Genomic DNA, 27,717 nt, shown 5'->3' on the forward strand with positions numbered 1-27,717 from the left:
CGGGCGCTATGCCTCGCTCTCCCAGGATGCAGACCACGTGGCTCTCGTACCGACGAATTTCATTAAAAAAACACTTGCGAAAAGGCTTAGCATGCTAACATGTTCATACGCACTACAGCCACCATCACCTCGCTCAAGAAAGCACGCCACGGACGCTAGCGATCAAAATCCACGCTAGGCCTACGCTTTGGTTCAAACAAAGGTCTCGAACGAAGCAAAACTGTTAAAGCTATCGTCCGATGCCCCAAGAGTCCCACGTTGGGCAGCCAGATGTGGGGTCTCTCACACCCGTCTCTTGGGTCAAAGGAACGACAGTACACACTAGTGCAAACAATCACAAGGGCATTTATTGCACCTTTCATAGATCAATGCCTGCTAGCCGAGTTGCTGTCCACAAAACATGCCGATGGGCGCGCGACAAATCTAGAAGTCTGACTCACCGCGACCGGAAGCGAGCGAATATGTTCGCCCCATGCTGGATCCCAACGCCTGGTCCTTCGCGTGTATGGTCACGCGAATCGTGGCGCGTTCGAAGGCGGCCACGCGAGGCGGTCTCGCAGAAGCATCGGTCGCCGCGCGCACGGAATGTCCACGCCGCGCACCGACCCGCCGGGCAAGAGGGTCGCTCCACGCGCGGCACGGCACGTCCGTGCTGCTTGCTGTCTCGACCCCCCAAGAGAGACAGAGCGCCTTGTCTCCCGGCGCCCGAGTAACCCCGCAGCGGCGCGACGCTCGCGCCATCTCTCGCACCGCGCTTGTACCACTCCAACCGCCGCGGGTGCCAGGCCACGCGCCAGGCGAAGCCGCCCTGCAGGAGACGAGCCATGCGGGAAAACTAGATCTCAGGGGAGGCGTGAGAGTCACGCATCCCCACAAACCGTACCCGCTTAAACAGTAGTTTCGTTTTAAAAGTGGTAAAGTCAAATCCCCGACTCAGCGGCCATTGAACATAATGTGTTTCTTATCCGCATAAACCGTACCAGCTTACTGCGTACGCATCAGTTAAAACGTAGCGTTTGAACTTTTCGTCGCGCAAATACGGCGCTGCGCCGTCTCCATCCGGCGGCCCGGCAGAACAACACGCCTCAGAGATCGGAACAACGGCCTCCAAGCGCCCTGTGCGTTTGCGCGTGAAGCCACATCAACATCATTTCGACGCGGTGCCAGAGAGCGTTATGGCGTCGTGCAAGTGAGTACTCGCGTCGTTCCGAAGCTTGGATAAAAAAGACGCCGGGTGCTCAGCATAGAAGAAAAATTAGACATCGTCCATGCTATCGAACGTGACACGAAGAAGTCGGCGCTGACACGCAACAGGGATCTGCTGTTGACTACAGTGTGTGGCATTTGGAATGCGAAGAAGTTGCTCGGCAGCGCTGCTGCGACTGCGAAGATATGTCGGCTACGAGGTTCGACTTTTCGCCATCGTTGCCTCTGTTGTTGCCGAAGTGTCGACTAGCGACAGTGACGAGGACGACACGGAAAGCGATAGCACGGGCGATTCAGGCCCGACAGTGGCATAAGCTGCGCGTTGCGTCAGCCTCATGAATGCAATCGTCGCGACGACAATAGGGGCGCGATAACGTAACTCTATTCCAAATGAAAATTATTCCAAACTCCGGCACCCGTAATGAAAAAGGCGCCCCCGGGACTTCTGCAGCACTACTGCGCACGTGCACGGTGAATACGTAACGCCAACGAGGAATCTGTCATGCGAGTGTTTGCCGAGAAGAGGGGGCTGACTGAAAAGCTGGCACGCAGCTTCAGTAAGTTCGACGCCGCTGTCGTCGGCGTGCTAGGCCGCCGCGGCATCAAACGAAAATAACGCTTTTGTCGCGCGAAGTGAATAAATACTGCATGTTTTTTCCCCTTTCATCGCACTTTCTCTGAGTTCCATTTTCGACAGGTAAGTGGGCGATCTCATGCTATTCGGTTAAACAGTACTACCGTTTAGTACGTACCTTTCCCGAGCTCCGGCCAACTACGGTTTAACGAGGTTTCACTGCACTATGTATGTAAATGAATGCTCGCGCCTTTCGGCTAACTGTAATTGCTGTCGCTCTTGGACGACTCCGCTAACTTTTGCTGCGCGTTAACTAAGGTGGACGGCGTCGGCCGTGCACGCAGGAGCCTCGAAGAAAGGAACTTCACTCGTTGGGATACGTTTCGAGACTGGTTTATTTACAAAAGATAGATCGAAGAAAGGAGAAGGGAAAGAGAGAAGTTACACAAAGTCCACGTTCACTTTTGGCCACACCGAGGCCTTCGTCCTTGTCGGGGGCGCCCGCGCCTCGTACTGAGTAGGCGGTTCGCCGAAAAGCCGGTGGAACGGATCCGCTTGTCAGTAGCCGGCCGATACGTGGTGCAGTGGGGCGCCCCTCGCCCGTTCGCCGGCTCCCTCTCTCTCTTGTGTCGTCAGTCCCCCAACCACGGGTGCAACAATGTATGGTGCTCACTTGCGACTTTCAACAATGTGGTCAGAAGGGTTTTTGGCACTGGGCAGATAGCAAGCTTGGCACGGTGCCAGAAACGCTTACGGCCATGTACGTCGACGCATTCGATGCTGAGTCACACAAAATCTCGCGAAACTGGTAGTAGTAGCTCCAAAAATGATTAACCAAGAATACTGGTGCAGATTTTAGTCGTGCACAAAATGAACCCACAGCAACGTTCACGAAAACATTCTCTGTCTCCATCTTGTGATGGTAATGATGGCGCGTGCACCAGCTGTGACGGTGGGCTGTTGCCAATGCCGAAAGTGTGCTTTTGTTTTTGTATCAAAATATAACGTGCAAGCAAATTCTTGACCCATTTTCTCAGAAAAAAAGGTGCACATTGGATTCGGGTGAATACTGCAAGTAATTTCGGCTCCCCCTTCAACTTGTTATAACGAGGTTCTGGTGTACTTGCATAGCTTCTGCAGCATTGCCTGCTATGTATGAAACGGAGTATAGCTTCAGTTTTTGGCAACTCTTATGCGCCCTTGGTTTCGCTTTTCTCCAGAACCCGATAACTGCATCCTGCTCTTCACGTTCATGAAGAATGCGTTGGTTCCAAACCCTGCGACGACACGTTACGACGTGCCCCGAGGTAAGGGTGCCTTTTTTGTTGATGTTTACGCAGTGACTGCGCACACTGAAGCCCACACTCCAGGTATGCACACCGGCACACAGAAACAGGTTCCTACGTTATGAGCCTGCAGCAGGTGTGATGAGGCAGTGCAGGCATGTAGTGGCATGAGAGGCGGGGACATCTGTGCCGATCAGACATGGACGCATGTTCCAAAGTCACTTAGTTGACAGAGGCCAATCCGAGGACACGGCTGTCTGATTTTCTTCCAAGCGAGAAGGATTGTTATAGCTGTGGCAGCTAAGCAGCTGCAGCATGTGCTGGCTTGGCTAAGCTGGGCCAATGTAATGCAGATTGCATGTGCTGCATCTGAGGTTTTGGTGCATTTACAGTAGAACCTCATTCATACGTTTAAAAAAGAAACGCAAGAAAAAATGTACTAACCGGGAAAACGTATGATCCGAAGCAACTTAAAGAATTTGACAGACTCGACTAGCGTTGACATCTACATAATGCGAAGCATTGCGTGAATCTTCATGGCACGAGGCACTGACGCACGTCAAGCTGGTGGTGCTCTGGCAGCCCGAGAGGCGTTTTGTTGTTTTCCTGTGGCATGTTGTTTTAAGAGGGCAACGGGAAACCAAAACAAAATTGAGGTGGTGGGCGGCGCCGGATGCTGCCGAAGCGTAACGTGGTGCCCGCATCGCGCCGCCTGCAGCAGGGAACAGTGGCGCATTTGGATTATCGCCTACTAAAAGCGTGCAGTATACTACCAATGGCACTACGCGCCACGCACTGTAAAACGGATAGGTGGAACTTGCCAAGGTTGCAGACTAGGCGTGTTGGTATAGCATATTAAGAGGTATGGCATATTATAACATCAATGCAGGATGACACAGGATATCGTATTATAACACGTCATAACATCAACACAGGATAACATCAACAGGAGCGTTCGTTGTGATTGCAGTGCAGCCTTACATGTGAGTGGAAACATCAGCCTAGGGCTTTGAAGATAAACGAACAGGAAAGGGGGCAACCATTCACCACATGGTGATGAAAATCCACATGGCTCAAATTTATTTGAGCTATCGCTGGGACTCTGCCTTTGTCATCCTCGCCGATGGCTTCGAGGCGTGGGAAGTTCAACAAAGGTCAAGCCGTGCACAACGCCGGTTTTTAAAATTTAGCTTCGCCGCATTGCAGAGGTGATGCGCGTTCCAGCATACACATTGTATTGCGGTGAAGCATACCAAAAGTGCAAACTGGTTACTGTCACGAGACGCAGTATGTGTTAATTATACACTCGCGCACCCGACGTCTCCTGTCGCAGTATGAGCACTGCTGCGCCCAATAAGTGTATTCGCAGCCCTTTGGAGCTATTTCAGACATGCCTGTGGTGACTTCAGCCTTTAGGGGCCGAAAAAGGGATGTATTCTTTTTCTTTCTGACTGCCTGATTTTTTGCATGTTTTCGTTAACCCTAGGGAGTCTCAAAATCAGACATTGATTGTATTCAAAATTCTTCTTCGTGTCCTTTCTTCTCCGACCAGCTGCCTTGATCCTGCTGTCCAAGCATGCTGCCCTCTTTGGACAGCTGCTGTTGGTTGAGTACAAGTCTCTGTACAAGCAGATCGGCCACTGGAGTCACCACAGCAACAGGGATATGAAGTGGTTGGGAGTGGCAGCGCTGGAGTCATTTCTGCGAGAGGTGATGTCGGGTATCTTGCAAGTCACTTACGCTGATCAATTCAGTTCAGTTTATTTGCCATCATTACGGTGTTAATGTAAAACCCAGCGGAGATCTTTTTTAATTCCTGAGAGAAAGAAGCGTCCCTTTAACAAAACTCCTAATTTAATGGTTTCAGGCTAATAGTATTCCTTCTTTGTATAACTGTTTCAACATGAGTTGCCATATAGCGAAAGAAAATTTATTGTGTGTGTGTTTCAGGTCGCCGCTGCACTTGCCGAAGGAAAGGACAGAAAGGATCACTTGGATATATTTGAAGTAAGGAGCACTGTTGATACTGCTTAGGACTTTGCTTTTTTGTGTAGTTGTCACTGGACCCTGTCTGGCCCAAATTTTGGCACTGAAGTGAGAAATATATCTTTTGTAAATCTAGTGACAAAAAATAAACGAAAAACAAAAAGTTGGAAAGTGATTGGCCAAAGAGCGCCAGGACATGTGTTTTGGTTTAGCAAAATTGTGAGTTTAGACTATGACTTAAAATAAAGGCTGTATAGAGGCCTAGATGTAAGATAGATCTATGGGTACTAGTGCATCAATTCTAAAATAATTACTAAAATAAATATAAGGCCTTAAATGCATTGGCTGCAGGCACACATGTTAAATTATTCTGGATTGTCCAAGTCCCTTACTGTACAATTCTTGGTTACGCAAGAAGTCCGAGAGCTCAGACATACTTTTGTGCATCAGATTGTACCTCACCTGTGAGGCACAATCTGAAGGTTAGGATGGAATGAGATGATGTCTAGAAAGTCAACTTGTGCAAGATAATTAAGCACTCTCTTAAAGTTAAAAAGTGCATCCTGTGATAAGAACATCAAGGGGTAGAGGGGCATATGGTGTGAGCAGAGTTCCCTAAAATGAGCCACTCGCTCTCAGTGAAGTTCAGGACATTGAATGAGGACATGTAGGACGGTTAGGTTCTCATCGCAGCGTGTGCATGTCGGTGGGTCAGTTGCAGTCAAGAGGTATTTGTCCACACCTATAGGAGGTGGGAAGTGTACTTGCCACCGCTGGAGGAAGGGTTAAGAAAATGGGCTGCTGGATACACCAAGTAGGCATCAGCTTACAAAAGATCACTGCAGAAGCTTCTTTATCTAATCTGAATAATATTGACCAGTGTTTCTATAATAATTAGGTGCTGCATTTAACAGTGAGCCGTACTTCCCAATTTTCTGTGTGAAAGTGTTGGATTTGGCTTTATCCTGTCCCTAATGTGCCCTGTTTGTGCTTACAGTATTTCATTCAGGAGTTCCAGAAGACACTGCGATCAGAGACAAACACCCACAACCTCGCCGCAGCCTTGAAGGGATACGGTCTTCTAGCTCTGGTACGTGTAGTGCGCTTCGTCGCCACATTGCCTTTAAATTTTGCCAAGCTTAATGCGAATTTGTGACCAGCCTTCCTTTGGTTAGTTGCCCGAACCTTTAATAAAGGGACACTAAAGAGAAGCACCAAATCAGTTTCGACTGATAAAGCTTTCTTTAATAACACTATTTTCATTAATTTCATGGCAACAGGTAAATTATTAGAAAAGAGAATGAAGGTGAAGGTTAAATTTCAAATTTTGCTCCAAGGACTCGGCAATATGTTAGTGTCATGTAGTGCTGCCAACTGTAGGGAAAGTTTCCTGGATCTAGGTGTTCTGTGCATTGTTAACAGAAATTGGGTATCTTGTGTGAATTTAGAGAACTCTTGCACTACATGAAACCACTGCTGCGACGCCACAGTGACTGATGCGTGGAACTGCTGCCGTTGTGTTTGATTGTGTTTGTGTTTTGATTTCAGTAAACACAAATTACCTTCACATTACCATGTTAAGTATGACTTATGATTGTGCTGCAGCACAGTGAACACATTGCGCGAAACAGACGGGGTGTTGATATGCCCTGGTTTGGTTAACGAAGCACTGATATTGCGCTATTGCTGTTGTGCTGTGGATTTCTGTGCACTCAAAGTAAATTTCGATCTGCGACTGGTAAAAAAAAAAAGTGCGTATGCCGCAACACTAAACCAAGTGGCAAGTCAAATATCGGCATCAGTGGACAGAGCCTGACAACAAGCAGCTGCGGTTGCTGAAAAGCTAAGCACATGGTGCTCAAACCTGTCCTTGAGTAATTTCTTAACGGTGTTCTTGTAAGTGTTGCTTTTCTTTTGGTGTGTAAGCAGATATGTGTAACAATATTGGAATTTCTATTCTTATTTTTTTTTAGGCATTGGCACACCTGTTATGTGTGTTTCACTGCAAATGACATCTAAGTGTATAAGCGTAGTGGTGCTTCACCAGTGCACGACATACAAGAAAAGAAAGTTACTGCGCATCTTTTTCATTGGCGTCACAAAGTGGCTCAAAGCTTTGATGCTGTTATATACTGTGAGGCATGTCATACACACATCTGCTGTATCATTCCAAGAATGTTCCGTGTAATTAGAAATAAAGCTTAACGAAAGATTTGTAGTCTATTTACATAACACAAAAGTTTATCTTCAAAGAAAACATATTGAAAACCGAACAACTACATATTGCAAAAATCTAGGAAAGCCTAAGGAGTTTTCTTTTATCAAAGTTGCAAGAAAACTACTAGCTTCAAGAGGTTGGCAGAACTGGTGTGATGTCATGAATTTCAAAGCATTCTTTTGTTTGGGCCATTGTGGTTCTGTAAGAATTCTTGAAACTTGCTAACTCTTTTGCTCCTTTAGAATACAGTGGAGAAGTGCAGTACGTTTCTACTGATCAAAATTAATTAGGCCCGAGCAGATGCCGTAGAAATTCATGTCGGCACACCGAGCTGGCGCGGGAATGGCAGGGTAGTGTCACCACCTCTATTTAATTTTTGTGTCTTTCTGGCTAAATCGACCCTCCTCTTGTGGTAAGAGTGGTTTCTTTCATATTGTAGAAGGATAATTTACTACTACAGTTAATATTATTTTTTCTCTTCAGTGTCCCTTCAAACTATTTGTCAGTATCATTGTCACTAAGCAGTTGCTGTAAGGAAGGATGAATATTGATTGAAGATGTCTTTTGGTAGTTGTATTGACCCCAAGTTATTGTATGTACCCCAATTTGTATTTGCCCCATGTTACAATGAATGATGTAAAAAACGTTAGCAAAGAAGGTCCTCAAGTAAAACTGCCAAGGCAACAAATGTAAAACAAATGCAGCATTCCAAAGTAAAGACCTGGTAGATACAGTGAAAAAAACATAGCAGAGGTTATAGGCTTCTCTACATCACTGTAAAGAATTTTTTTAAAGCAGCTAACTAGGTGTTCGAACCGACACTGAAGAAACGTGTACAGAAACAATACAGTGTAAGAGCAGTATGTCTAAACGAGCATAAGTAAATAATGCAAACACATTATAGTTATCAACTCACTTTAAACAATGATGTGATTTGATTATAACTGAAAATAAACAATATCTACATTCTGAAAACGGAAGAATTGCCTGTCAAGCACTGCAGACTGTTAAGCAATGTCCTTCAAAAACAACATATCACAATTCAGCTGCTGTTAGTGATGAAATGTAGTCAGTAAGTTGGAAGTCATTTTATTTCTGCTGTCCTGAGTAACTTCGAAAACACACGTTCATTTGCGCCCTTCTTCTTTTTATTTTTTTCACTGCCGACATTTATTGCAGCCATGCAAGCAGTACCTGAAAGAGAGCGATGACCTCTTCATGCTGAGCGACGTTCTGTTGCGGTCTGAGCACGTGTTTCAGAGGTGAGCCGAGCCACTCTCCGCAAGCTCCTTCCGCGTGTATATTTAAAAACTGATGCATTCTGACTTCTTTTGCGGCAAGGCAAATCAATAATGGTGCACCTCATATGAAACTGGCTCCTTCTCTAAATTGCTCATCGTATTTGAAATTATTTTATTCCCCCAAATTTGCTTTCTTCTTGTAAACCATCCGTTTTCGTCGCGAATATTAGTCTCTTCATAATTAGCCTACTTTGGTATTATTCGTGCAGTTTCCACCTCCTTGCTTGCTTTCTCTCTTAATGTTTTACCCTGGCCAGCTTTAATTACCAGCTTCTTGAACAATTCCTTGTAGATCCTCGATCACACAGGCTGAACTGCCTTGAGCTAATGACTGCACAAAATAGTCCTTAGCAGTGTACTTGTTCATCATCGAAAAGAATAAACGGTAACGAATGTTTACCTGTCCACATGACCTAGTATCCAAACAATAGTTTACCTGAAACAGTGCTGAGGATCGATCTTCACTTGTCACTTGACATTAGTTGGGTTCCAACCAATAACCCCCCAGCTTTTGTACTTCGCCGCAACGCATTACCCGCAAGGAAAAATTGAAAAATGATCTCGCAGTTTTATTTTTCGAGATCACAAAATTGTTTTATCAGATAACATTTCAGTTAGTGTCGGAAAATATGAAATCGCTTTTGTGTTTGAAATTAATCCCGAAACATACTGTGAAATGAGCAAATGCGATGCGCCATCAAGCAGAGAGAGCAGACAAATACTAAGCCGATTCCATGTTTTCCAAGATTTAAGGAACCACACTGCAGGTTGCCTCCATGCTCACCGCTGAGCTCCCGTGTACCCTCTGCATAAACACGCCCTATGCCTCCATTGAAACCAAAGTCCCTGCACAAGAAATCTGCGGATGGCAGATGTTACAATCTCTTCCGTGTGTTCTGTCGTTGAAGCTTACATCTTGCATCTGACGGGCCGGTGAGCGACAACTATCGACGTGTCACTGATAACCCGAAGCATGACTTCGGAGAAATTTGCCCGCTTGCGGGGGCAAAAAGAGCTATTGAGCAGTGCGCAGCGGTGTTCCACACCACTTGTCAACACAAATACCAATCTTGAGCATTGCTCATGTAAGCATTCATTTTGTTGTACAGCTGAGTTTGCTAGGTCATGCGAAGGGATGCAACACTGCAGAGCTGCTTAGCATAGTGATTGGTTTGGGGCTGCGGAGTCAGCACGTTGTACAGCTATAGCTGTGATGGGCTCACTCCCCTAGTCATTCTTTCCAACGCTGAGGTATGTGAATGCAAGCCATGTCACACATTTTCTAAGGAGTCTAATTTCATATCGCTCTGCTGCCATTTAATATTTAAGAAGTTGGTGTCAGCAGTTCGTGTGTCAAGTGTTTTGTGCTGTACGTGTCCATCTTTCAGCCTATGTCTGCTAGGAGAAAGACACTGCTTCCACCGGCAGCATATCCGGGCTTCAGTTTGCTGGTGTCCTTGGTGATGTTTCTTGTGCGCATGGAACTTGTGTTTGTGTGTGTTGTGCTTGTTGATGTTTTCTTTTTGCTTTCTTTTTGTTCATTAGTCTTGTCCGGTTAGTCTAGCAATTAATTATTTAGACTGAGTGATAGGGACAACTGTCTCTAGGGGGCTCTACCATCTCATTTTCGTAAATTTAAATTTTTGGTGTGAGTTACCACTGACAGTGAATGATCTCAGAATGCAGCGGTTCTGAAAAATATTCATGTAATCTTGTGGCCAACACACACATCCCAGAACTGAAAAGCAGCAGCTTGTGTTCATATGTTCATGTTGCACCTTTTAACGCGACAGCGTTAAGGAGCTCATGTCGCAGAAAGCCGGTGTCGTCGTCGTCGTTGGCCGTGAGCGATAAATCCTGGGCGGCACTTCATAGATATTTATTACAGGCTCTGTTTTGAGGCCCTGATGGGACAAAGCAGTTCGTGGTGCTCATGCACTGCAATTTTTGTACAATTGAGGGATCAGCAGTGTCATGTGGCTTGACAATGTCACATACCATATTTTTCACATGCATAACCTACCTCTGCCTGTGGCAGGTAGGTTATGCTACCTGCTACCTTTGGCAAAGGAATGTTAAAAATCAGTGCTGAGTTATAACCCTTGCAGATGACTGGGCACAAAAATATTTAAATTAAAAGTATACAAGAAATGGCCTCATCTTCACAAAGCAAGGCTCCAGAAATATTTTTTATGTTCGTCACTTCCCCTGCTTCTTTCTGTGAAGACGCTGCTAAAGTTCACTGCACTGCAGAGCGCGTTTCTGTGTGGGCTCTGCATTTGGCTGTCGCTACGCAGCAATGCTAGTTGTGTCGCTGTGAAGCTGCATCTGAATTCAAAATGTGAGCATCATTTGTGCCACCACTTTATAATTACACATTTCGGATGTCTTGCTTCAAGTTACGTGCATGTAAATGTGGCATTCTAGCACCACACTTCAGTTTGTGATGCAGTCTTGTGTTTGTGTCTCTCTCTTCAGCATAAGCAGCCCAGCTGTGCTAGAAGACAGCTTGCCCTTGCTTACCAGCTTCCAAGAGGCCACTGCCAGCATTCTGCGTTGTGCTACCAAGGTAAGAGCGTGAGGGCTTGTTTATGGAGTCACACGTCACCACTGTCAACAGGCAAGAGCATGCCAGTGCATCGCACAACACAGCGGCTGTGACTGTTCACGATGGCTTTGCACTTATGGCATTGCGTGGGATGACAACCAGTTCATGCGTCATGCAGAGTGCCGGTTAGGGAAAAGAAAGAAGAAAAAAAACGTACAAGTCTGTATTCAACAAGTGTTTCATAAACACAATTGCTGCAGCTGCTTACGCTTTCTTTGTAACTTGGAATATGATACCAGAAAACGTTGTATCTGCAAATCTCGCTTGGTCCTCAAACTAAGAAAACAAAACATGTTTGTTTTTCTGCACGTTTAATTAGATTTGTAGTGTTGTGCTTATTACATTGAAGTGCTGTGCTCGAAGGTGTGTTGTTGCTCTGTTTGGATGCATGTACACTGTAGACATCCTCTACTGTAATGTAATGACACTGCAGTATATTGCACAGATTAAAAAAGAAGGTAATTAACTTGAACTTCGTTGTAACGAGATGGGATATAATGAAATAATAAATGTAGCGAAGTAAATGCAATTCCCCTTAAACTTTCTACGGAGATCCATATATGTAAAACCTCATATTAATGAAGTAAAATTGTTCTGCCAGTTGATGTAATCAACTAGATTCGTCTCTGAAACCAATGTACCCAGTGTTGTGCACAAAGCATATCGCTTTCCACCAGGTTCCGTATTCGTTCGGCACGGCAGTTCAACATTTCAGCATCGAATACACTGTCGAGCAACACTGGCCTGTCTGCCGCATGCATGGTGGCTGCGCCCAAGCAGCACTTCATTCTTATCTTATCGCACTTCTCTCTCGCTGCGGCACACAGTGGCTCGCTGTGGCACATAGCTACGCACTCCCTCCAAGATTGCCGTCCTGAAGTCATGCTTGCACGTAGAATTGTAAAAAAACAGTGCCTCCACTTCTCTCTGTCACTGCGATTTTCGACGCTGAGCTGACACGGCTAGGCGGGACCTCCGAGACTACGCGAAACCGACGCAAGCATAAATTTAACTGAACATTACAGAAACGCCGGCTGGTCGAATATTTAAACTAATATCTCTTCCCCATACTAGCTTCCCCAAACAGGCCTTGAGCCATTATTAAAAAGGTTCCTTACCAAATTTGGGCATCGCAGACAGATGATCAGGGCACAAATCATATCAGTAAAGTGTTACATCAGTGTGCGTGTAAAAACAGCTGAGAAAATCAAACAGAAGCCCATGCACTCTTCTTGTCAAGGGAGCCACTTGGGAAAAGAGTGAGTGGCATTACGTTCGATGACACTTCCGCGTTTCGTGCATGACGCTTGCAGTGCACAAATAGCCTGCAGCAGTGTGAGCAGCCCAAGGCATTCCGTGAAATTCAGAGCACGCAGAACTGTCTCTGCAACCGTGCCACGAAGGGAAGGTAAAGAAAGGAGGCTGGAGTAATGCGTTGGCCGTAACAAAGAAATAGAAGAGGTTGGCCCTCGGCTCCAATACGAGAGAAGGCAGAAAAGGAATGTTGCTTGCGGGCGCTAGTCGAGGCAAGGAGGAGAAAACCTGTGCATCGGTAGGGCCAGCCCACCTGATCACATCACTGTTTATCAAGTATTCAATCAAAAATCAATCAAGCAATCACTCAGTCAATCAATGTTTATTCATTCGTAGAGTACATGAAGGAGTAAAAAATGAAAGCCTCCATTTAGGCATTTTCAATGGGTGTAGTAACTTGAGAAAGAGTTACGAGCAGTTGCATGAAATGAATACATAGCAGTGAACGTAGCTTCAGAAGGATGTAATTGATGTACTAGTAGGCGCAGTATCATATAACATTTCTTGCTAAATGCAAAAGTGAAGCACAGTCACAACAAGATGTGTACAGTAAGCACACAGTCTATTAGATGAGTTGGCAGTTGGAATTTACAACAGAAATAATTGCAGCCATGGCTTGCAAAAAGGTGCAACACTTTTTGTGCCTGCAATAAGGAGAACACAGTGATCTTTCCTATCCAGTGTACTTAATTAAAATTAAGGTAATGAAGTAGTAAAGAAAGAAATCCTTGACTTTTGATGTGGTTATTTCTTCAAGCACCATATCATGCTTGTGAAAGTAACTTTTAGGACATTGCTTTTCTTTATCTCGACCACTACTGAGCACTTTTTTTTATTATTCTTGCAGTAAAACCTATACTACGCACTTTAGAAATACTTGCAGTAGAACACCTTCTGGGTGGCTTTTACAAATCCTAGTGTATAGCCAAAATTTCCCCCAGGACGTGGTGAGGGGCCCTTAGGTCCCTGGTATAGATTGACATTTCAATGTTAGCAAGTAGTAACATGCGCGAGTTCTCGAACAGCACTTGTTCCACTTTTTAAATTTTTTTTCAACGATGACTATACTTATACTTAGTGTGACAGCCTCCGTCGTGGTGACCTTTACGGTCCATAGTGCAGCTTTGGTTTATAAAGCTTGAGCTATTACCACAGTCTGATATGTGACTGGCATTCTCTATTTTGCGGCTGCCATATTTTCAAAGTACAGTTCACATTTCGGCACCACTTCTTACTGCTGTGTATGTGCGGTGCCGCAGGTACCGGAAAGCCAGCTGCTGTTGGTGGAGAAGCTGGCGGTGCTGCAGATTGAAAACTTCCCACTCGTGGCTGAAAACATGCGAGTCCACTACGTCAAGTCTCTTCTCTTCCTGCTCCTCGCCGTCCACCCGCTGTCGCCGACTTCCCTGTCGCAGATTGGTGAGTGGGAACTCACCGAGGAGAAGCGACTTTAGAGGGATCTGAAAAAAGTCGCAAGCGTCCCCTCATGCCGTTGACCGATTGCATGTTGCACTGCATCTCATTGGAGCATGGCATATCAGAAATCTTTGTTTGCTGCCACAAGCTGAAGACTCCAACAAGCTGAAGACTCCATTACACTACCCATTATATCTTGGCTTTTTCGTATGCTTGACGGGAGTTGAACAGTGTGCCGGGATCACCAGTGGAAATGAGTGTTTTGTTACTGGTAGGACGTGTAATGAAGGTTTGCTAAACACATGACGGTTTGCTAAACGCATGAGGGCATCAAATAATCTGCTGTTTGCATGTCTGATTGACTGCGTGTTCTCTGGTCAAGAGCAACTTTGCATACTCTGTGTCGTACGTAGCAAGCAGTACTTCAATGACTAGAGAGCCTTCTCTCACTTCTCACATTCACTACCAAAAAAATAAAGTGTTACGCGTATGAAAGAAAGATATAGGTATGCCTTACGTAATTGAGTGTAACGTTAAGACTCAAAATGACAGGAAGCTGAGCTAGTTCGTATAGATTCGTGTTAGAAGTTAGGCGAGCAGACACGGATGCACAAAGAGAGAAACGGACATTTGCGATGTCTGGTTTCCTCTTCTTGTGTCCGTATCTGCATGCCTAAGTTAAACGTTATACTTTCATGTCACAAAATGCAATTTAATTACATTAGTTTACGATAGGTAGCGAGGCACTGGAAGTGGTAAGGGAATACATCTACTTAGGGCAGGTAGTGACCACGGATCCAGATCATGAGACTGAAATAATCAGAAGAATAAGAACGGGCTGGGGTGCATTTGGCAGGCATTCTCAAATCATGAACAGCAGGTTGCCACTATCCCTCAAGAGAAAAGTGTATAACAGCTGTGTCTTACCAGTACTCACGTATGGGGCAGAAACCTGGAGGCTTACAAATAGGGTTCTGCTTTAAATTGAGGACGACACAAAGAGCTATGGAAAGAAGAATGATGGGTGTAATGTTAAGGGATAAGAAAAGAGCAGATTGGGTGAGGGAACAAATACGAGTTAATGACATCTTAGTTGAAATCAAGAAAAAGAAATAGGCATGGGCAGGACATGTAATGAGGAGGGAAGATAACCGATGGTTATTAAGGGTTACGGACTGGATTCCAAGGGAAGGGAAGCGTAGCAGAGGGCGGCAGAAAGTTAGGTGGGGGGATGAGATTAAGAAGTATGCAGGGACAACATGGCCACAAATAATACATGACCGGGGTTGTTGGAGAAGTATGGGAGAGGCCTTTGCCCTGTAGTGGGCGTAACCAGGCTGATGATGATGATGATGATGATGATGATGATGATGATGATGACAGCAGATCTGAAGCTATTTACTGCCGAATGGACAGAGCAGCATGTTTCTGCGATCACGCGGTCCCAGACCATTGCTTTCACTCACAACCGCAACATAGACATCATAGAGATGCACAAATTACATGTGATTTGATGCAGCCTTACGTCGACAGTTTGAAGTTGTGATACATTAAGTAATTACTCAGTAGAGGCTGTCACAGATCAAAAACAACTGTACTACGAAATATGCCGAGTTCATGACTGCACTACTTATGTAGCTTCCACAGTGTTGCCTTGTAAGTATGAAACGAAGTAGAACGTTCTGCTGATGTATGAAAGGGGTCAGGCAAGGAGACACAATCTCTCCAATCCTATTCACTGCATACTTGGGAGAAGTATTCAAGCTACTAAACTGGGAAGGCTTAGAAGTGAGAATCAATGGCGAATATCTCAGTAACCTTCGGTTTGCATATGACATTGTCCTGTTCAACAACATTGGGGACGAGCTACAACAAATGATTGAGGACTTTAAGGGAGAGTGTAACAGTAGGGTTGAAGATTAATATGCAGAAGATAAAGATAATGATCAATAGCCTGGCAAGGGAACAAGAGTTCACGATCGCCAGTCAGCCTCTAGAGTCTATGAAGGAGTATGTTTACCTAGGTCACTTACTCACAGGGGGACGCTGATCATCAGAAGGAAATTTACAGAAGAATAAAAATGGGTTGGAGTGCATACAACAGACATTGTCAGATCCTGACTGGAAGCTTACCACTGTCGTTGAAAAGAAAGGCATGCAATCAATGTATTCTACCGGTGTTAACATATGGTGTAGAAACTTGGAGAGTGACAAAAAAAGCTTGGGAACAAATTAAGGGCTGTGCAAAGAGCAATAGAACAAAGAATAAGATAAGAGACGGGAAGAGAGCAGTGTAAATCAAAGAGCGAACAGGGATAGTCGATGTTCTGATTGACATTAAGAGAAAAAAATGGAGCTGCCCAAGCCATGTAATGCGTAGGTTACATAAACGGTGGACCATTATGGTTACAGAATGGGTGCCAAGAGAAGGTAAGCGCAGTCGAGGACAGCAGAAGGCTAGGTGGGATGATGATATTAGGAAATTCGTTAAGTGCAAGTTGGAATCGGTTGGCACAGGACAGAGGTGATTGGAGATCGCAGGGAGAGGCCATCGTCCTGCAGTGGACATAAAACATGATGATGATGATGATTTACCACATCTAACCAATCCTAATGCACCTTTGAATTTAACGTGCACCCAGCTTTTTATGGGATCAAAGTAAAACATAATCTGCACCCCAATTTGATTTTTCACAGTAAGAAAAGCACAAAAAACTGTAGAATTTAAGTTTATTCGCGCCTAATGTCTAATGCATTTTTAGAGAATTCTTCATCACTGTCCATAAACCACAATAAGTCGGCCTTCGTGTTCACTTGGTCCACTGCATCTCATATCAAATGTCTTGGAGAGCTCGGCAACAATCACAAACGAGATCTTGGCCTGCGCCTCGACCAACCACTTCAATTCACTCTGAGATGCGTGTGAGTCACTGACATGAAAAAAAAAAACATGGTACATGGCTCATTTGCTGCTAGCTTAGCACGTAAAGTAACTACCTCTTTGAATGAGCTTTCATTTTAAAAAGCAGGGCTTCGTCGAAAGCCAACTTATGCAAAAACAGGGTGTCTACCAACCGGGACAACCGGGAAAACCGGGAATTATCAGGGATTTTTGAGTAGTCTGGAAAAAACTCAGGGAAAAACTCAGGGAATTTGTGCTTCTATCGGAAAATTGGCTGTAAGATTATTGAAAGGGAAACCAAAGTCACGGTAATGCTGGCCCGAGTAGCAGAGATGAATCATAACGAATGGTCTTTGACGCCGCATCGTCTGCTGGAGGAGTTTACAGAGTACAGTCAACGAGTGACTTTCCGGGCAGCTTCGCGGCACCAGTACGTACCCCATAGGGTCAATGTATAAGAACACTGAAATTTCGGACGCAAGAACCCTTTGCCGTCCGATTTCCCTGACTTTTTGCCGTGACCCCAGGTCCGAAACGGCGTTAATAAAAGCCACAACCGCCGCCATTTTGATAACCTCACCGCCTTGAACCGGCACACTCGCACGCAGATCCGCTGGCTGCCGTAGCCACCACCGCGGCAATGCTAGGCCTAGCTTAAGCTTCTTGCCGTTCTGTACCATGTTTTTTCATTGAAAGAATTCGCCGCTGTCAGCAATGGCACCGACACCGCCTTTGTGGTCATCGCGACTGGCTTCGAAGCTCAGAAAGCATGGCGCGTTGCATAATGCCGGTTTGCGAAAGTTAGCTTCACCGCATTACAGTACTGTTACGCTGTGAAGCATAACAAGTGTTGGAAGGGACAGCTGTCACGGGACACAGTAGGTATTCCTTAATTATACACGCGTACACCCGCCATCTTCTGTCACAGTATGCACACCAATATGCCTAATGAGTGCAGGTCTTTAGAACTTTTTCGGGCGTGACTGTTGCGATATGAACCCTTAAGGGCTGTAAAAGACATGCATTCATTCTTTTTGACATTTTGTCGGCCCCTAGGGAGTCCGAAAAATTGGACGCTAACTGCACAATTGTCCAAGAGGATGCTTCAAATAGTCCATGTGGCTAATGCGCAGCCTAAGGAGAACAAGAAGAAAAAGAACCTACGCATTGAGAAATGAACGGGCAATAAAGCGCGTCGCCAATTTTTTGAGGGAGCTTGCTCTCTAAAAGCAGTATTGGCTGACACGAGATGCAAGTGTCCTTCATCCAAGTAAAAAAAAATCTTCAAGGCAGTGAAACGCAACACTGAGGCATTGTGCGTGGGCTGAGTATCTCAGGACAGTTGAGGTTGACTTACCACCTGCTGCGAGAGAATCTCACTTCTGATAAAATTTGGGCCTCATAATAATTAGCTTGCTATTAATTGATAGAAATAGCTCATATATGAAAATATTCTGTATGCATCTTTTTTTTTTATTTGTAGTTGAGAATGTTCGACACAGTTTGCATTGGGTTTGACTATTTCCTTTCGAACATATTTTATTCAGTGTGCATTTTACTGACTCCTCCCTTCTATATTTTTTTTTAATAAAACAAACACTACCCCTTACTATTCAAACTGGATTAAGTTTTTTTTTTATTTTTTAACATGCTTACTGGAGAGTGACACCATTGGGCGACATGATGTAGGGAGCTCGTCTTGACATAAAACAAAGTTCTGTGTCACTCAGGAAATATTGCAAAGGCACTCAGGAAAAACCTGGAAAACTCAGGGAATTAGGAAATGTCAACTTGGTAGACAGCCTGAAAAAACTTGTCATTCCATCACCACCTTGGAATGACAGTGGCAATGAAGCCACTGTCATCCACTGATGGTAATGTCAGCCACTGACGGTAATGTGTTGCCAACACTGCTAACACAGTCTCAATTTCGTATTCAATTCTAACGTGTTGGCAATTTTCTTACCTATTTTCTTGAAAAAAATATGCATGTTAGAATCGGGGTTGATACAGCGTACATGGTCGATGGTCTGAGGGAGTCTCAATTCTGTCTTTCAGTTTACCAAGGACTTGCGAGAACTTGCTCTCACCCCATTGTGGCCGATGTGGAGGCGAGTGAAGAGGACGATGCCTTCACTGGCAAGTTTCGAACGATCACCTATCGTCGCTACAACATGTTGTGGCACTACCTTCTGGAAGCAGTGAACGTTCAGGTGAGTACTAAAAGCTTCCAGATAAACTTTCTTGCAGTTTATACTGGGGTTTTCTTCGTCAAGTCGTCATCATCAGATCGCCTCCTCACTGTCATGTTCACCCTCATCGTAGAGCAAAGGAAAACAGAGTATCATTGACTACCACTGCCACTAGGATTCGAACTCCTGTCCCTGTGGCAATGTGCAGTTGGGAGCTGGAAACACTGTATCCACTGCGCTATCACACAGCTTTGGTTCTTGAGTAATACAGAGACCTGCGTCCTTCCTTTAAAGGCCACAGTGCGTGCAAAGTCATGTGCACCACTGCTGTGTTCTTGGTCAAATTTTGCAGCAAGATCGCATTCTTGTGTTTCGGATTGTTCAATACACCACTCTGCTCTGTCACTGTCTTGGTTTCCCCCCCAAAATATTAAATGTGTTTTCGTCTGTGCACCTCGTAACAAGTGATGTTCAGGACATGGTGCATATGTCACTTCCGGCGCCTGCAGTGTGGCAAAGCAGGACCTTCGAGATTGGTTACCAATAACTGTCGGTAAAGTGGGTAGAGGTGGGGGGGGGGGGGCGATGTCATCATCCTAGATGAAGGTTAATTCACACTTTTTTATTGACAAACAAGGCAAGTAACTGTGCCTAGTGTTATAGCAAACAATCCTGAACATGAAGTGCAATCTTATTGCAAAATTTTACCAAGGATGGAACAGACAGCAGTAATTGCGAATTTTTTTTTAATGGCTTTAAAAGAAAAAATTTAGAGGACGCTCAAAGTTCACCTTTAAAAGTAGAACACGATAGCATTCAAAGATCCCTGACCGCTTCTCACACCTCCCGGCAACTGGAGCATATTTAACCGTAATGTTTAACGGGAAATGCTGGTCAGCGAATGCTATGCACGAAGGCAGGGCTTCTGGCAAAAACGCGGCGTCTTGCATGAGTTGTGATGCAGTGGAGACGAGCACCATCTGGAGGTGTTGCAAGAAACCGGGCCTCCAAGATAATCGCACGAATGGCAGACCTCGTGGCTGGTCTATGAATTGTAGAAATGCTGGAAAAGGGGTTTCTTGGAGTTTTCACATTACAGATGTATGTTTTCTTGTACATTCAAGTTACACTCTAATGGTATTATGCCTGTAGATTGTGTGTAAGTCATACTTTGCGATGTTTCTACGTATTTTAGCTTGAGAAATTCAATTAGTTTAGTCACTTCCGTGCACCACATGGAGGGCATGGGTGGTTCGAAAATCTTTTTGCCGAAACGACGTCCAACGCCGGATGCCGATGCGGGCCGCCGCCGCCACCGGATTTTCTGAGACACGGGGCCCTTAATGCTTTCGTGCTAAAACCCCAGGTCGCTGTATGTGTAGGGCTTTCCACTTTATACAGGCTCTGAGAGTGGTGACGGCATGTGCCCATATTTCGGAGGCCACAACGGGCAGTACTGTAGCAGACGACATTGCGGGCATCGCAGATGCAAGCTCTTGAGAATATGGCAGCGTTCGCTGTGGGAGCCCGCTGCTGTTGCAGCAAATGCGTTGAAAGCCACAGAATCATTAAAGTCTGCTAACGTTCGATAGCTGCATTCAGTCTTTTCTGGAAATATTCAGGAGGAGTGTTTATGTGCTGTTCTTTGCAGCATTTGCAGACGAGTGAATACTGTGTTGCTTTCCACACTTGGCTTTAGAATGTTTAAAAGCGCTGCCCTTTGCTGTTGTAACGCTGGTGCAGGAGCTGAATGCAATGCAAGTCACGGCAGACGCACGGAGCACCTTTGTATGCAACCTGTACGACGCCCTGCTCAGCGCTATTCTTTCCATGGTGTCAAAGCTGAACTTGTCGGTTAAGCAATCCAACACTGAAACTGTGAGTTCACTTCTTGTTCTTCGTTAAAGGAGTACTGACACAGTGATGTAGAAACTCTACCACATGGTTCTTGCAGTAGTTAGCAAGTAGTTATATGAAGGTTGGAGAACAAACTTGTGCATCTTATAGAAAAAAAAAAATGTAACCGACTTCAATTACTTCATTCAAAAATGAATTGATTGCCGTTACCAGTTAGTGTCCCAGGAAAGTAATTGAGCAGTTACAAAAGTATCATTGTTTACTTTTTACTTTTCCCCCAAGCTTCATTAATTTTGCCCAAATACAATAAATAGAATGAGCTTTTCCAGCTCTCTCAGTGTGTCCTCAGCAGCGCCTTAACACATTGTTTCATTGTCACTGACAATTGTTTTTCAAGTTTTTCTTTATTCATCTTCTCTCGTTTTATTGTCAAGACACCAGCAACGATACTAAAAACTCACTCGATGTGTGCACTTTAAGGAAAAGCGATGGTTTAACCTACAAACACCTTGAGAAACATTGTGGTTACTCATCGCCGCGATGCTCGAGTCTGGATTCGGTATGGAGCATGGCACTTTAGTTGCTGGGGCTCAGGGAAGGCGCTTCTACAGGTTTTTCCGCTTAATTTAATTCAAGCGCCAGTCACTTTAATCTGTGTGCCATTTAATTTAATCCAAGTGCCATCCAATTTAATCCAACTGCCAGTCATTTTAATTCAAGTGCCACCCATTTAATCCAAACACCATTGAACGTAATCTAAACGCTAGCCAAATTAATCCATACCTGTGGATTTAATCTAAGCATAGCACACTTCAAGAACCTTTAAACTGCAAGGCAACTAATTTTGTGAAAATGTTAGGGGTCTGTGTTTCAATTCCAAACGAAAGGGCAAGTTGTGGTACCAATAGTGTTCCTACCACATCACTAACGACATTTGGGCACTTTTCTTTTTGGTGTTTTGAGAGCAACTCGGAATACAGAAATTCTCGCACACAAGTGTGAGGAAATGACAGCATTGGATGGTTAAAGGGAGTTAATGACGCAGGTACCATGTTGTCGTGTGTATCCACCAAAACACCAATGGGTGACTCAGTGGTGATCACTAGGCACAGGTAGGCCTTGGTCACTAGTGACTGTGAACCACCTTTTCTACTGGCACTCTCAGTAGTCTTCAGTTGAATACCTCGTCATTAACACCATTCAAATTCTTACGAAATTAGCAACTGCATGGTACACCTAACTGATAGCGCATAGTCACTGGTGAGCACAAGTTCAGTGTTATCACTGTTTTAAACATTAGGCACGGGTCAGGGATATGGATATCAAATATCATGGATATCAAATGGAATGTCGTAAAACCGAGAGATCCAACCGCACCTATAATGAACTAGTGTGCTGAAGTCACAAGTGATTATGAATCACCTATTTTCTCCGAGAACGGCAGCTCTCATTCCTGCATGTCGTCGTTGGTATCACTCAAACGTCATAATGTGAGCATTTTTCTTACCATTGCCAAATGATAATGCCGAGTCATTAATGATCACTAATGATGCGCTCAGTTTAACGCTCTCCTACTTTCATGCAGCATTGTGTCGTGGATATAAAATAAAAAGTCATTGAAATGACAATTGAATTATGATCATTCATGACACTGAAATTGAGTCACTAGTGATCATGAATCACTATCTTCAGAATTACAGTCAGTGTTACCAAGTAAAAAAGATGTAATTGATCAGTTACAAAACTACCAAAAATTTCATTGATTACTAGCAATTAATTACATGTAATTTAGTTATGTGCAAGTCTGGTTGGAAAACACTCAAGTGGAAACTCTAGTTCGGGCCCAACTCCAATGCCGCTTATTCAAACACGCATAAAATGGAGAAGTGCTTTTCTGAACTATCCTATCAACCAATTTCAATGGAACTTGTTCCATTTAAGAGAGAAAGTGAAATTGTAGTGATTATCGGAAGCAGAATTTTGGTTTAGGGCAGTCTGTGTTGCAATGTGGTTAATTTTCTACTATATTGGCATTAATCATGTCCATGTGGTTACGTTTATTTACTCTGCAACTAATTCTCACTTGTCTCTGAGACCTGCATTTTGATACCTCTTGCAATGCTCTGAAAGCGTGAAAGGGCCGTTCTTTCTTTTTTTGGGGGGGCAGGAGTAATTACAAGATACCTTGATCACAGACATGCAAAACTGTGTGAAGTCACCAAAGAAGACCTTGTCTTTGAAAAATAAACAGCAGCTCTGTGCAGGTTTCTTCTGGATGAATTTTTATGTGGCAGCTGCAGTAATAGAGGGAACAAAGTGAGCCATTGTATTTTGACACTATGACACATTTGCCTCCAGGTTACCGAAATGAAGGCTGGTTCACAGAAGCAAATGGAATGCTTTTCTTCAGTGAGGTACTACAATAAAAGTAAACAAGTAAAATACTTAGGGCACTCTAACTCCAGGATTTCTTTTAGAGTTTAGAGGGGGCTTACACCTTCCTTTAATGCAAAAAAAAATAAAAGACGAGTTGATAAAATCATGCCGGTAGTTCTTGAATGTGTGCGCTGCTTGTCCACAGCATGTTGCTTAAGCATCCCGCTTTCGTCGGCTGGTCCCACAGGAAACCGGAACCAACATGTCAGACCCTACCTGCGGAGTTGACGCAGAATGCCCAAAGGACTTCAACATCTTCATCAACTTGGTTGACTTTTTCAGGTAACAAGCTCATTGCAAAGGCTGTCAAAGATAGAGTTGTACAAGAGGTTGGTTGATTTTGAATACATTTTCGTGTTATTCAGGGACACCTTCCTGTGGAAGCGCACTGAACTATTTACAAAGTGGGCCTTTGTCATGATTAAAAAGTTTGTGGAATACTCGACTTGGTAAGCCCTATTTTTCTTCATTATTATGTTTTTATTTATTTGTGCAACATTGCGTAATGATGACTCGTCAGCATATTATGTGCATTGTTATGCTTCTGATGGCAGGGGTTAGATCAGTTTAATAAATTTGGAAAGATTGCTTCAGGGCATGCAGGATATACTTTCCTTCTGGAGTGATCTTCACCAGTGACATGTTGAAGCACTTAAATTGTGAAATCACTTTGTTGTAGCTGTCCTCTAGTCAGCGGGTTCTACAAGGCGCTGGCTGTCTGCTTTCAGATCTGCGAAAAGTCATCATACTTTGAGGTGAGGCCCTATCTTTTATATATCCAAATGCAACGAATATCTTGCACAGACTTTAGTAGCTTGATTTCTGGAAGCAGTGTGTGTGTGCATGCATATGTGCATGTATATGTGCATGTAATGTGGGATTTGATAAGTCATTTTTCATTTTTCTTCATTCTTTTTCTACCCTGCGTTTTTAGAGTGGCTCAAGCGAAGCCAAGACCTGCCTCTGCCTAGTGTCCAGCTTTGTCCAGGAAACCATGGGTCGGCTGCAACAGTTCAAAGACGATCTTCTGGCCTCATGTCTGGAGCTGGTGCTGCGGGCTCCAAGCCCAACTGCTCAGGAGCAGGCTATTATGCGTGTGCCTGCTCTTAAGGTGACTTCTAAGTGTACTGAAGCCTGGTGGAAACTTGCCTAAGTCTGTTATTGCGTTTTCTTCTGCGCGTTCATGAGAGGCATCATATATATCAAGTGAAGCATGGGCTTCAAGTTGAGATGCATTTCTGAATACGGGGGTAAGTCAAATTACTGGGTATAGTGGAGCAAGTGTGACTCAAGTAGCCACTTCAAGCAGCATGTGCTGTTTGCATCAAAGGGTCGTTCCAAACCTTTAAGAAGTCACTCAAATACTTATTCTACATGATAAGAAAACATTCGTATGTATCTTCTCGTACTGATCATTCCCAAAATGTGGGTGTACCCTTTCTTGCACCAATGTTTACGCCAACTAACTTGTACAAAGAACCTCAGAAGGGTGAAACCACCTCCCTACCTCCACCATCTCCTATCTCCAAAGATTTCCAGACAGCCACTAATACTGATATCTATTCTTGCCCCTTCAAGCAATCGAGAGTATGAAAATTAATAAGAACACGTTTCCAATCTGTAGCGAATCCTGCCATGAACATGTGAGCCAGCTATGCTTCTGCTGCAGTCAGCAGAAAACCTCCATTCTCGCATTGTAGATCGCTTGCTCTCTCCTGTGGCAGCTTTCGAGATGCTGTTTGTTTGTTTTTTTTCCTGCCCTATGCAGCATCAGCAATGAAATTATATGCTGGGCGCGACGGCCCATAGATGCCAGCCTTTGGCCATACGTATGCACACCGATCCAGGTTTTCCAGGAAATGTGTTAGCTGCACTTAACACACTCTGTCCTGTCACCACCCTTTTATTGCTCTCGGGTGCTTTCTTTTTCTTATGCCAGCCTCATAGAGTCACTGTTGTAAGTGCACCATGGAAAGAAAAAAAAACTAGAAAAAGAGCATAGTGATAAAACGGGGCATTGCTGTCAGAACCACCCCAGCTGATGGGAAAATGTTGAGAGAGAATTGGTAAAGTAAACATTGCACTATATTTCCATCCATATTAGTACGTTCTTTTGAAAAATTTATTTGGAAACTTATTTCTTGAAAAGAATCACACTCATTTCCAGCATGGTACTAAGGTTTCAAGAAAAGGGGTTTCAGGGCCCCTTTAAACTGTTTACAAAAGAAAAACCATTGTGAACAAGCCACATAGAATTCCACCTAAAGCCACAAAGAATGAAAAATTGACTCCATAGCTGGTGCAATAAAAAAATACTAGCCAATTCTGTCTGTTTGGCAGCTTTTTGATGGTTGGTGGCCCTCTCATTTGCTAAATCTTACTTGTGTGCCTTTTATATTTGTGTACAGCAAAACGATACAGTCAACATCTGATTTTTTGGACTCCCTAGGGGCCGCGAAAATGTCAAAAAAAATCAGGCAGTTCAAAAAAAATTAATGTGTGCCTTGTACTGCCCCTAAGAACTCAAAGCGCCACAGCCACGTTCGAAATAGCTCTAAAGGCCTGCCAGTGCATTTTTTTACGGGCATTGGTGCTGTGATAGGATATGGCAGGTACACACATGAAGTAAGGAATACATACCGTGTCCCGTGACAGTTGCCCCCTTCCCACTCATGGTATGCTTCGCCGCAATACTTCGCTTATGCTACATCACATAGTAAACTGCTCTGAGGCGAAGTTGACTTTTGGGAACCAGCACTGTGCAATGCGTCGTGCTTTTTGAGCCTCGAAGCCATGGGCACGGATTAAAATTGTGGGGTCAGCGCCATTGCTAGCAGCGGCTAATTGTTTCAATAAAAAAAAGCATGCCACCGAACAGCAAGAATCTTGGTAGCGAACGTCAAAGTAGCTAGGCCTAGCCTTGCCACAGTGGCTTCTACGGCTGCCAGTGGATCTGCATGCGAGAGCGCCTGTTCGAGGCAACGAGACAATCAAGATGGCGGCAGTGGTGACTTCGATTAATGTTTCAGACCTACGGTCATGACAAAAAGTCTGAAAAATCGGATGGCGAAGGTTATTTGCATCCGAATTTTCAGACGTTCTTATGCATTGACTCTAGGGCAGAGGGCGGTGCTGTGAAGGTGACCGAATCATCGTGCATGTCCGAAAAACCGGACGTCCAGAAAATCGGTTATTGACTAAATTTTGTTAATGTTAAATATGTTGCATTTCCTTTGAGCTGCCAGAAGTAATGTTGCTTCAGCCCTTGAAAAAATACTTTGTCGTGGTATTGAGGAGTCTCCAAAAGCTCTTGAGTGCTTTTCTCCTCAAAAACTGCTTTGGGCACCAAGATGTTGTTCACAAACCCAGCTGGGTTTGTGCCATCTGTTCCCAGATGGCCCTGCAACAGGGTCTCAGCTTCCTCCCACTGGCGAAGTCCACGCTGGACACCCTTCAGCTATGGGAAAGACGACTCCCAGCAGACATGGCGGACAGCTGCCTCAGGAGGGTTCTGCCTGGGCTATGCCCTTACCTCTCTCTCGGTACACGATCAGGCAAGCACCAACGTTTTCTTTTACTCTCTCTCTCTCTCCCTCTCTTTAAAAAGTCGGCTTGGGCTAGGCAATTGATTAATATTCTGATTACTCGTTTTATACTTCAAAATTGAGATTAACATTTTTTGAGGTAGTGGCTGTTCTGTTCGTTATGGGGCCGGGCAGGTACCACCCAGCTTGTCCCTAGTGCTTCCAGGTTGAACCAACCTGCTTTGTCCTTAGTGAGGTTTGTTACTATGAGATCACTTAGTATGTGAAAATAAAAGCTACACTGTCGAAAGGAGGCCTAGGGAGAGTCCCTGAAATTATAATAAAGTGGACGGTGCAGGATCAGGGGGATTAAGGCTGGAACCAAGGCAGATGGTGGGTTGCGGCCGCCAAGACTGGAGCACACTGGAGAGTGTTTGCGTACAAAATTGCAGACAGCCAACTGCACATGGAGGCCTCCCCGTACACCCAACCCACAGATCGGTTTGGGTTCCAGCTTTGGTGTCCCCTTTGTCCCCTTATGTGTCCTTGAGTCTCAGCCAGGGTATACTAAATAATGACACATTGTTCACGCTTAGTACAGTAGAACATTGTCAATAAGATCCCCTTACGTACGATTTACACTTTGCCAACATTTGCAATCGAGAGCACAAAAAGTAACCCAATACAGTTATGCTTCCCTTTCATTGGTTCATACCTTCTTGGAAAACACTATCTTTCAGCACTAACATCCAGTACATTACTAAACTGTGACAGTATGATACGTCTTATAAACAAGAAAAGGTGCAAGGTGTATGTGATCAAGAGCAGTAGTCACCTGCTGCAGCGGCTTCCCCACAATACTTGCCTGCCCATCTCACTGGAAAACGCTCGCGCGCA

The 27,717-nt window shown here is 44.5% G+C and overlaps 1 protein-coding gene across 1 annotated transcript in view; it reads left to right on the forward strand.

The window, feature by feature from the left end:
• Positions 1–27,717, forward strand: part of LOC142590176 (DNA-dependent protein kinase catalytic subunit-like) — a 202,163-nt gene that overhangs the window by 7,946 nt on the left and 166,500 nt on the right. Inside the window, exons 9-22 of the mRNA XM_075702071.1 lie at positions 3,001–3,087; positions 4,619–4,776; positions 5,017–5,073; positions 6,050–6,142; positions 8,450–8,532; positions 11,050–11,140; positions 13,753–13,912; positions 18,870–19,024; positions 20,747–20,881; positions 23,484–23,578; positions 23,662–23,745; positions 23,976–24,051; positions 24,231–24,407; positions 26,691–26,850. Coding sequence (XP_075558186.1) covers positions 3,001–3,087; positions 4,619–4,776; positions 5,017–5,073; positions 6,050–6,142; positions 8,450–8,532; positions 11,050–11,140; positions 13,753–13,912; positions 18,870–19,024; positions 20,747–20,881; positions 23,484–23,578; positions 23,662–23,745; positions 23,976–24,051; positions 24,231–24,407; positions 26,691–26,850 — 1,611 coding nt within the window. The remainder of the gene's footprint in view (positions 1–3,000; positions 3,088–4,618; positions 4,777–5,016; positions 5,074–6,049; positions 6,143–8,449; positions 8,533–11,049; positions 11,141–13,752; positions 13,913–18,869; positions 19,025–20,746; positions 20,882–23,483; positions 23,579–23,661; positions 23,746–23,975; positions 24,052–24,230; positions 24,408–26,690; positions 26,851–27,717) is intronic.

This window comes from Dermacentor variabilis, chromosome 8, assembly GCF_050947875.1.
Source record: "Dermacentor variabilis isolate Ectoservices chromosome 8, ASM5094787v1, whole genome shotgun sequence".
Taxonomy (NCBI): Eukaryota; Metazoa; Arthropoda; class Arachnida; order Ixodida; family Ixodidae; genus Dermacentor; species Dermacentor variabilis.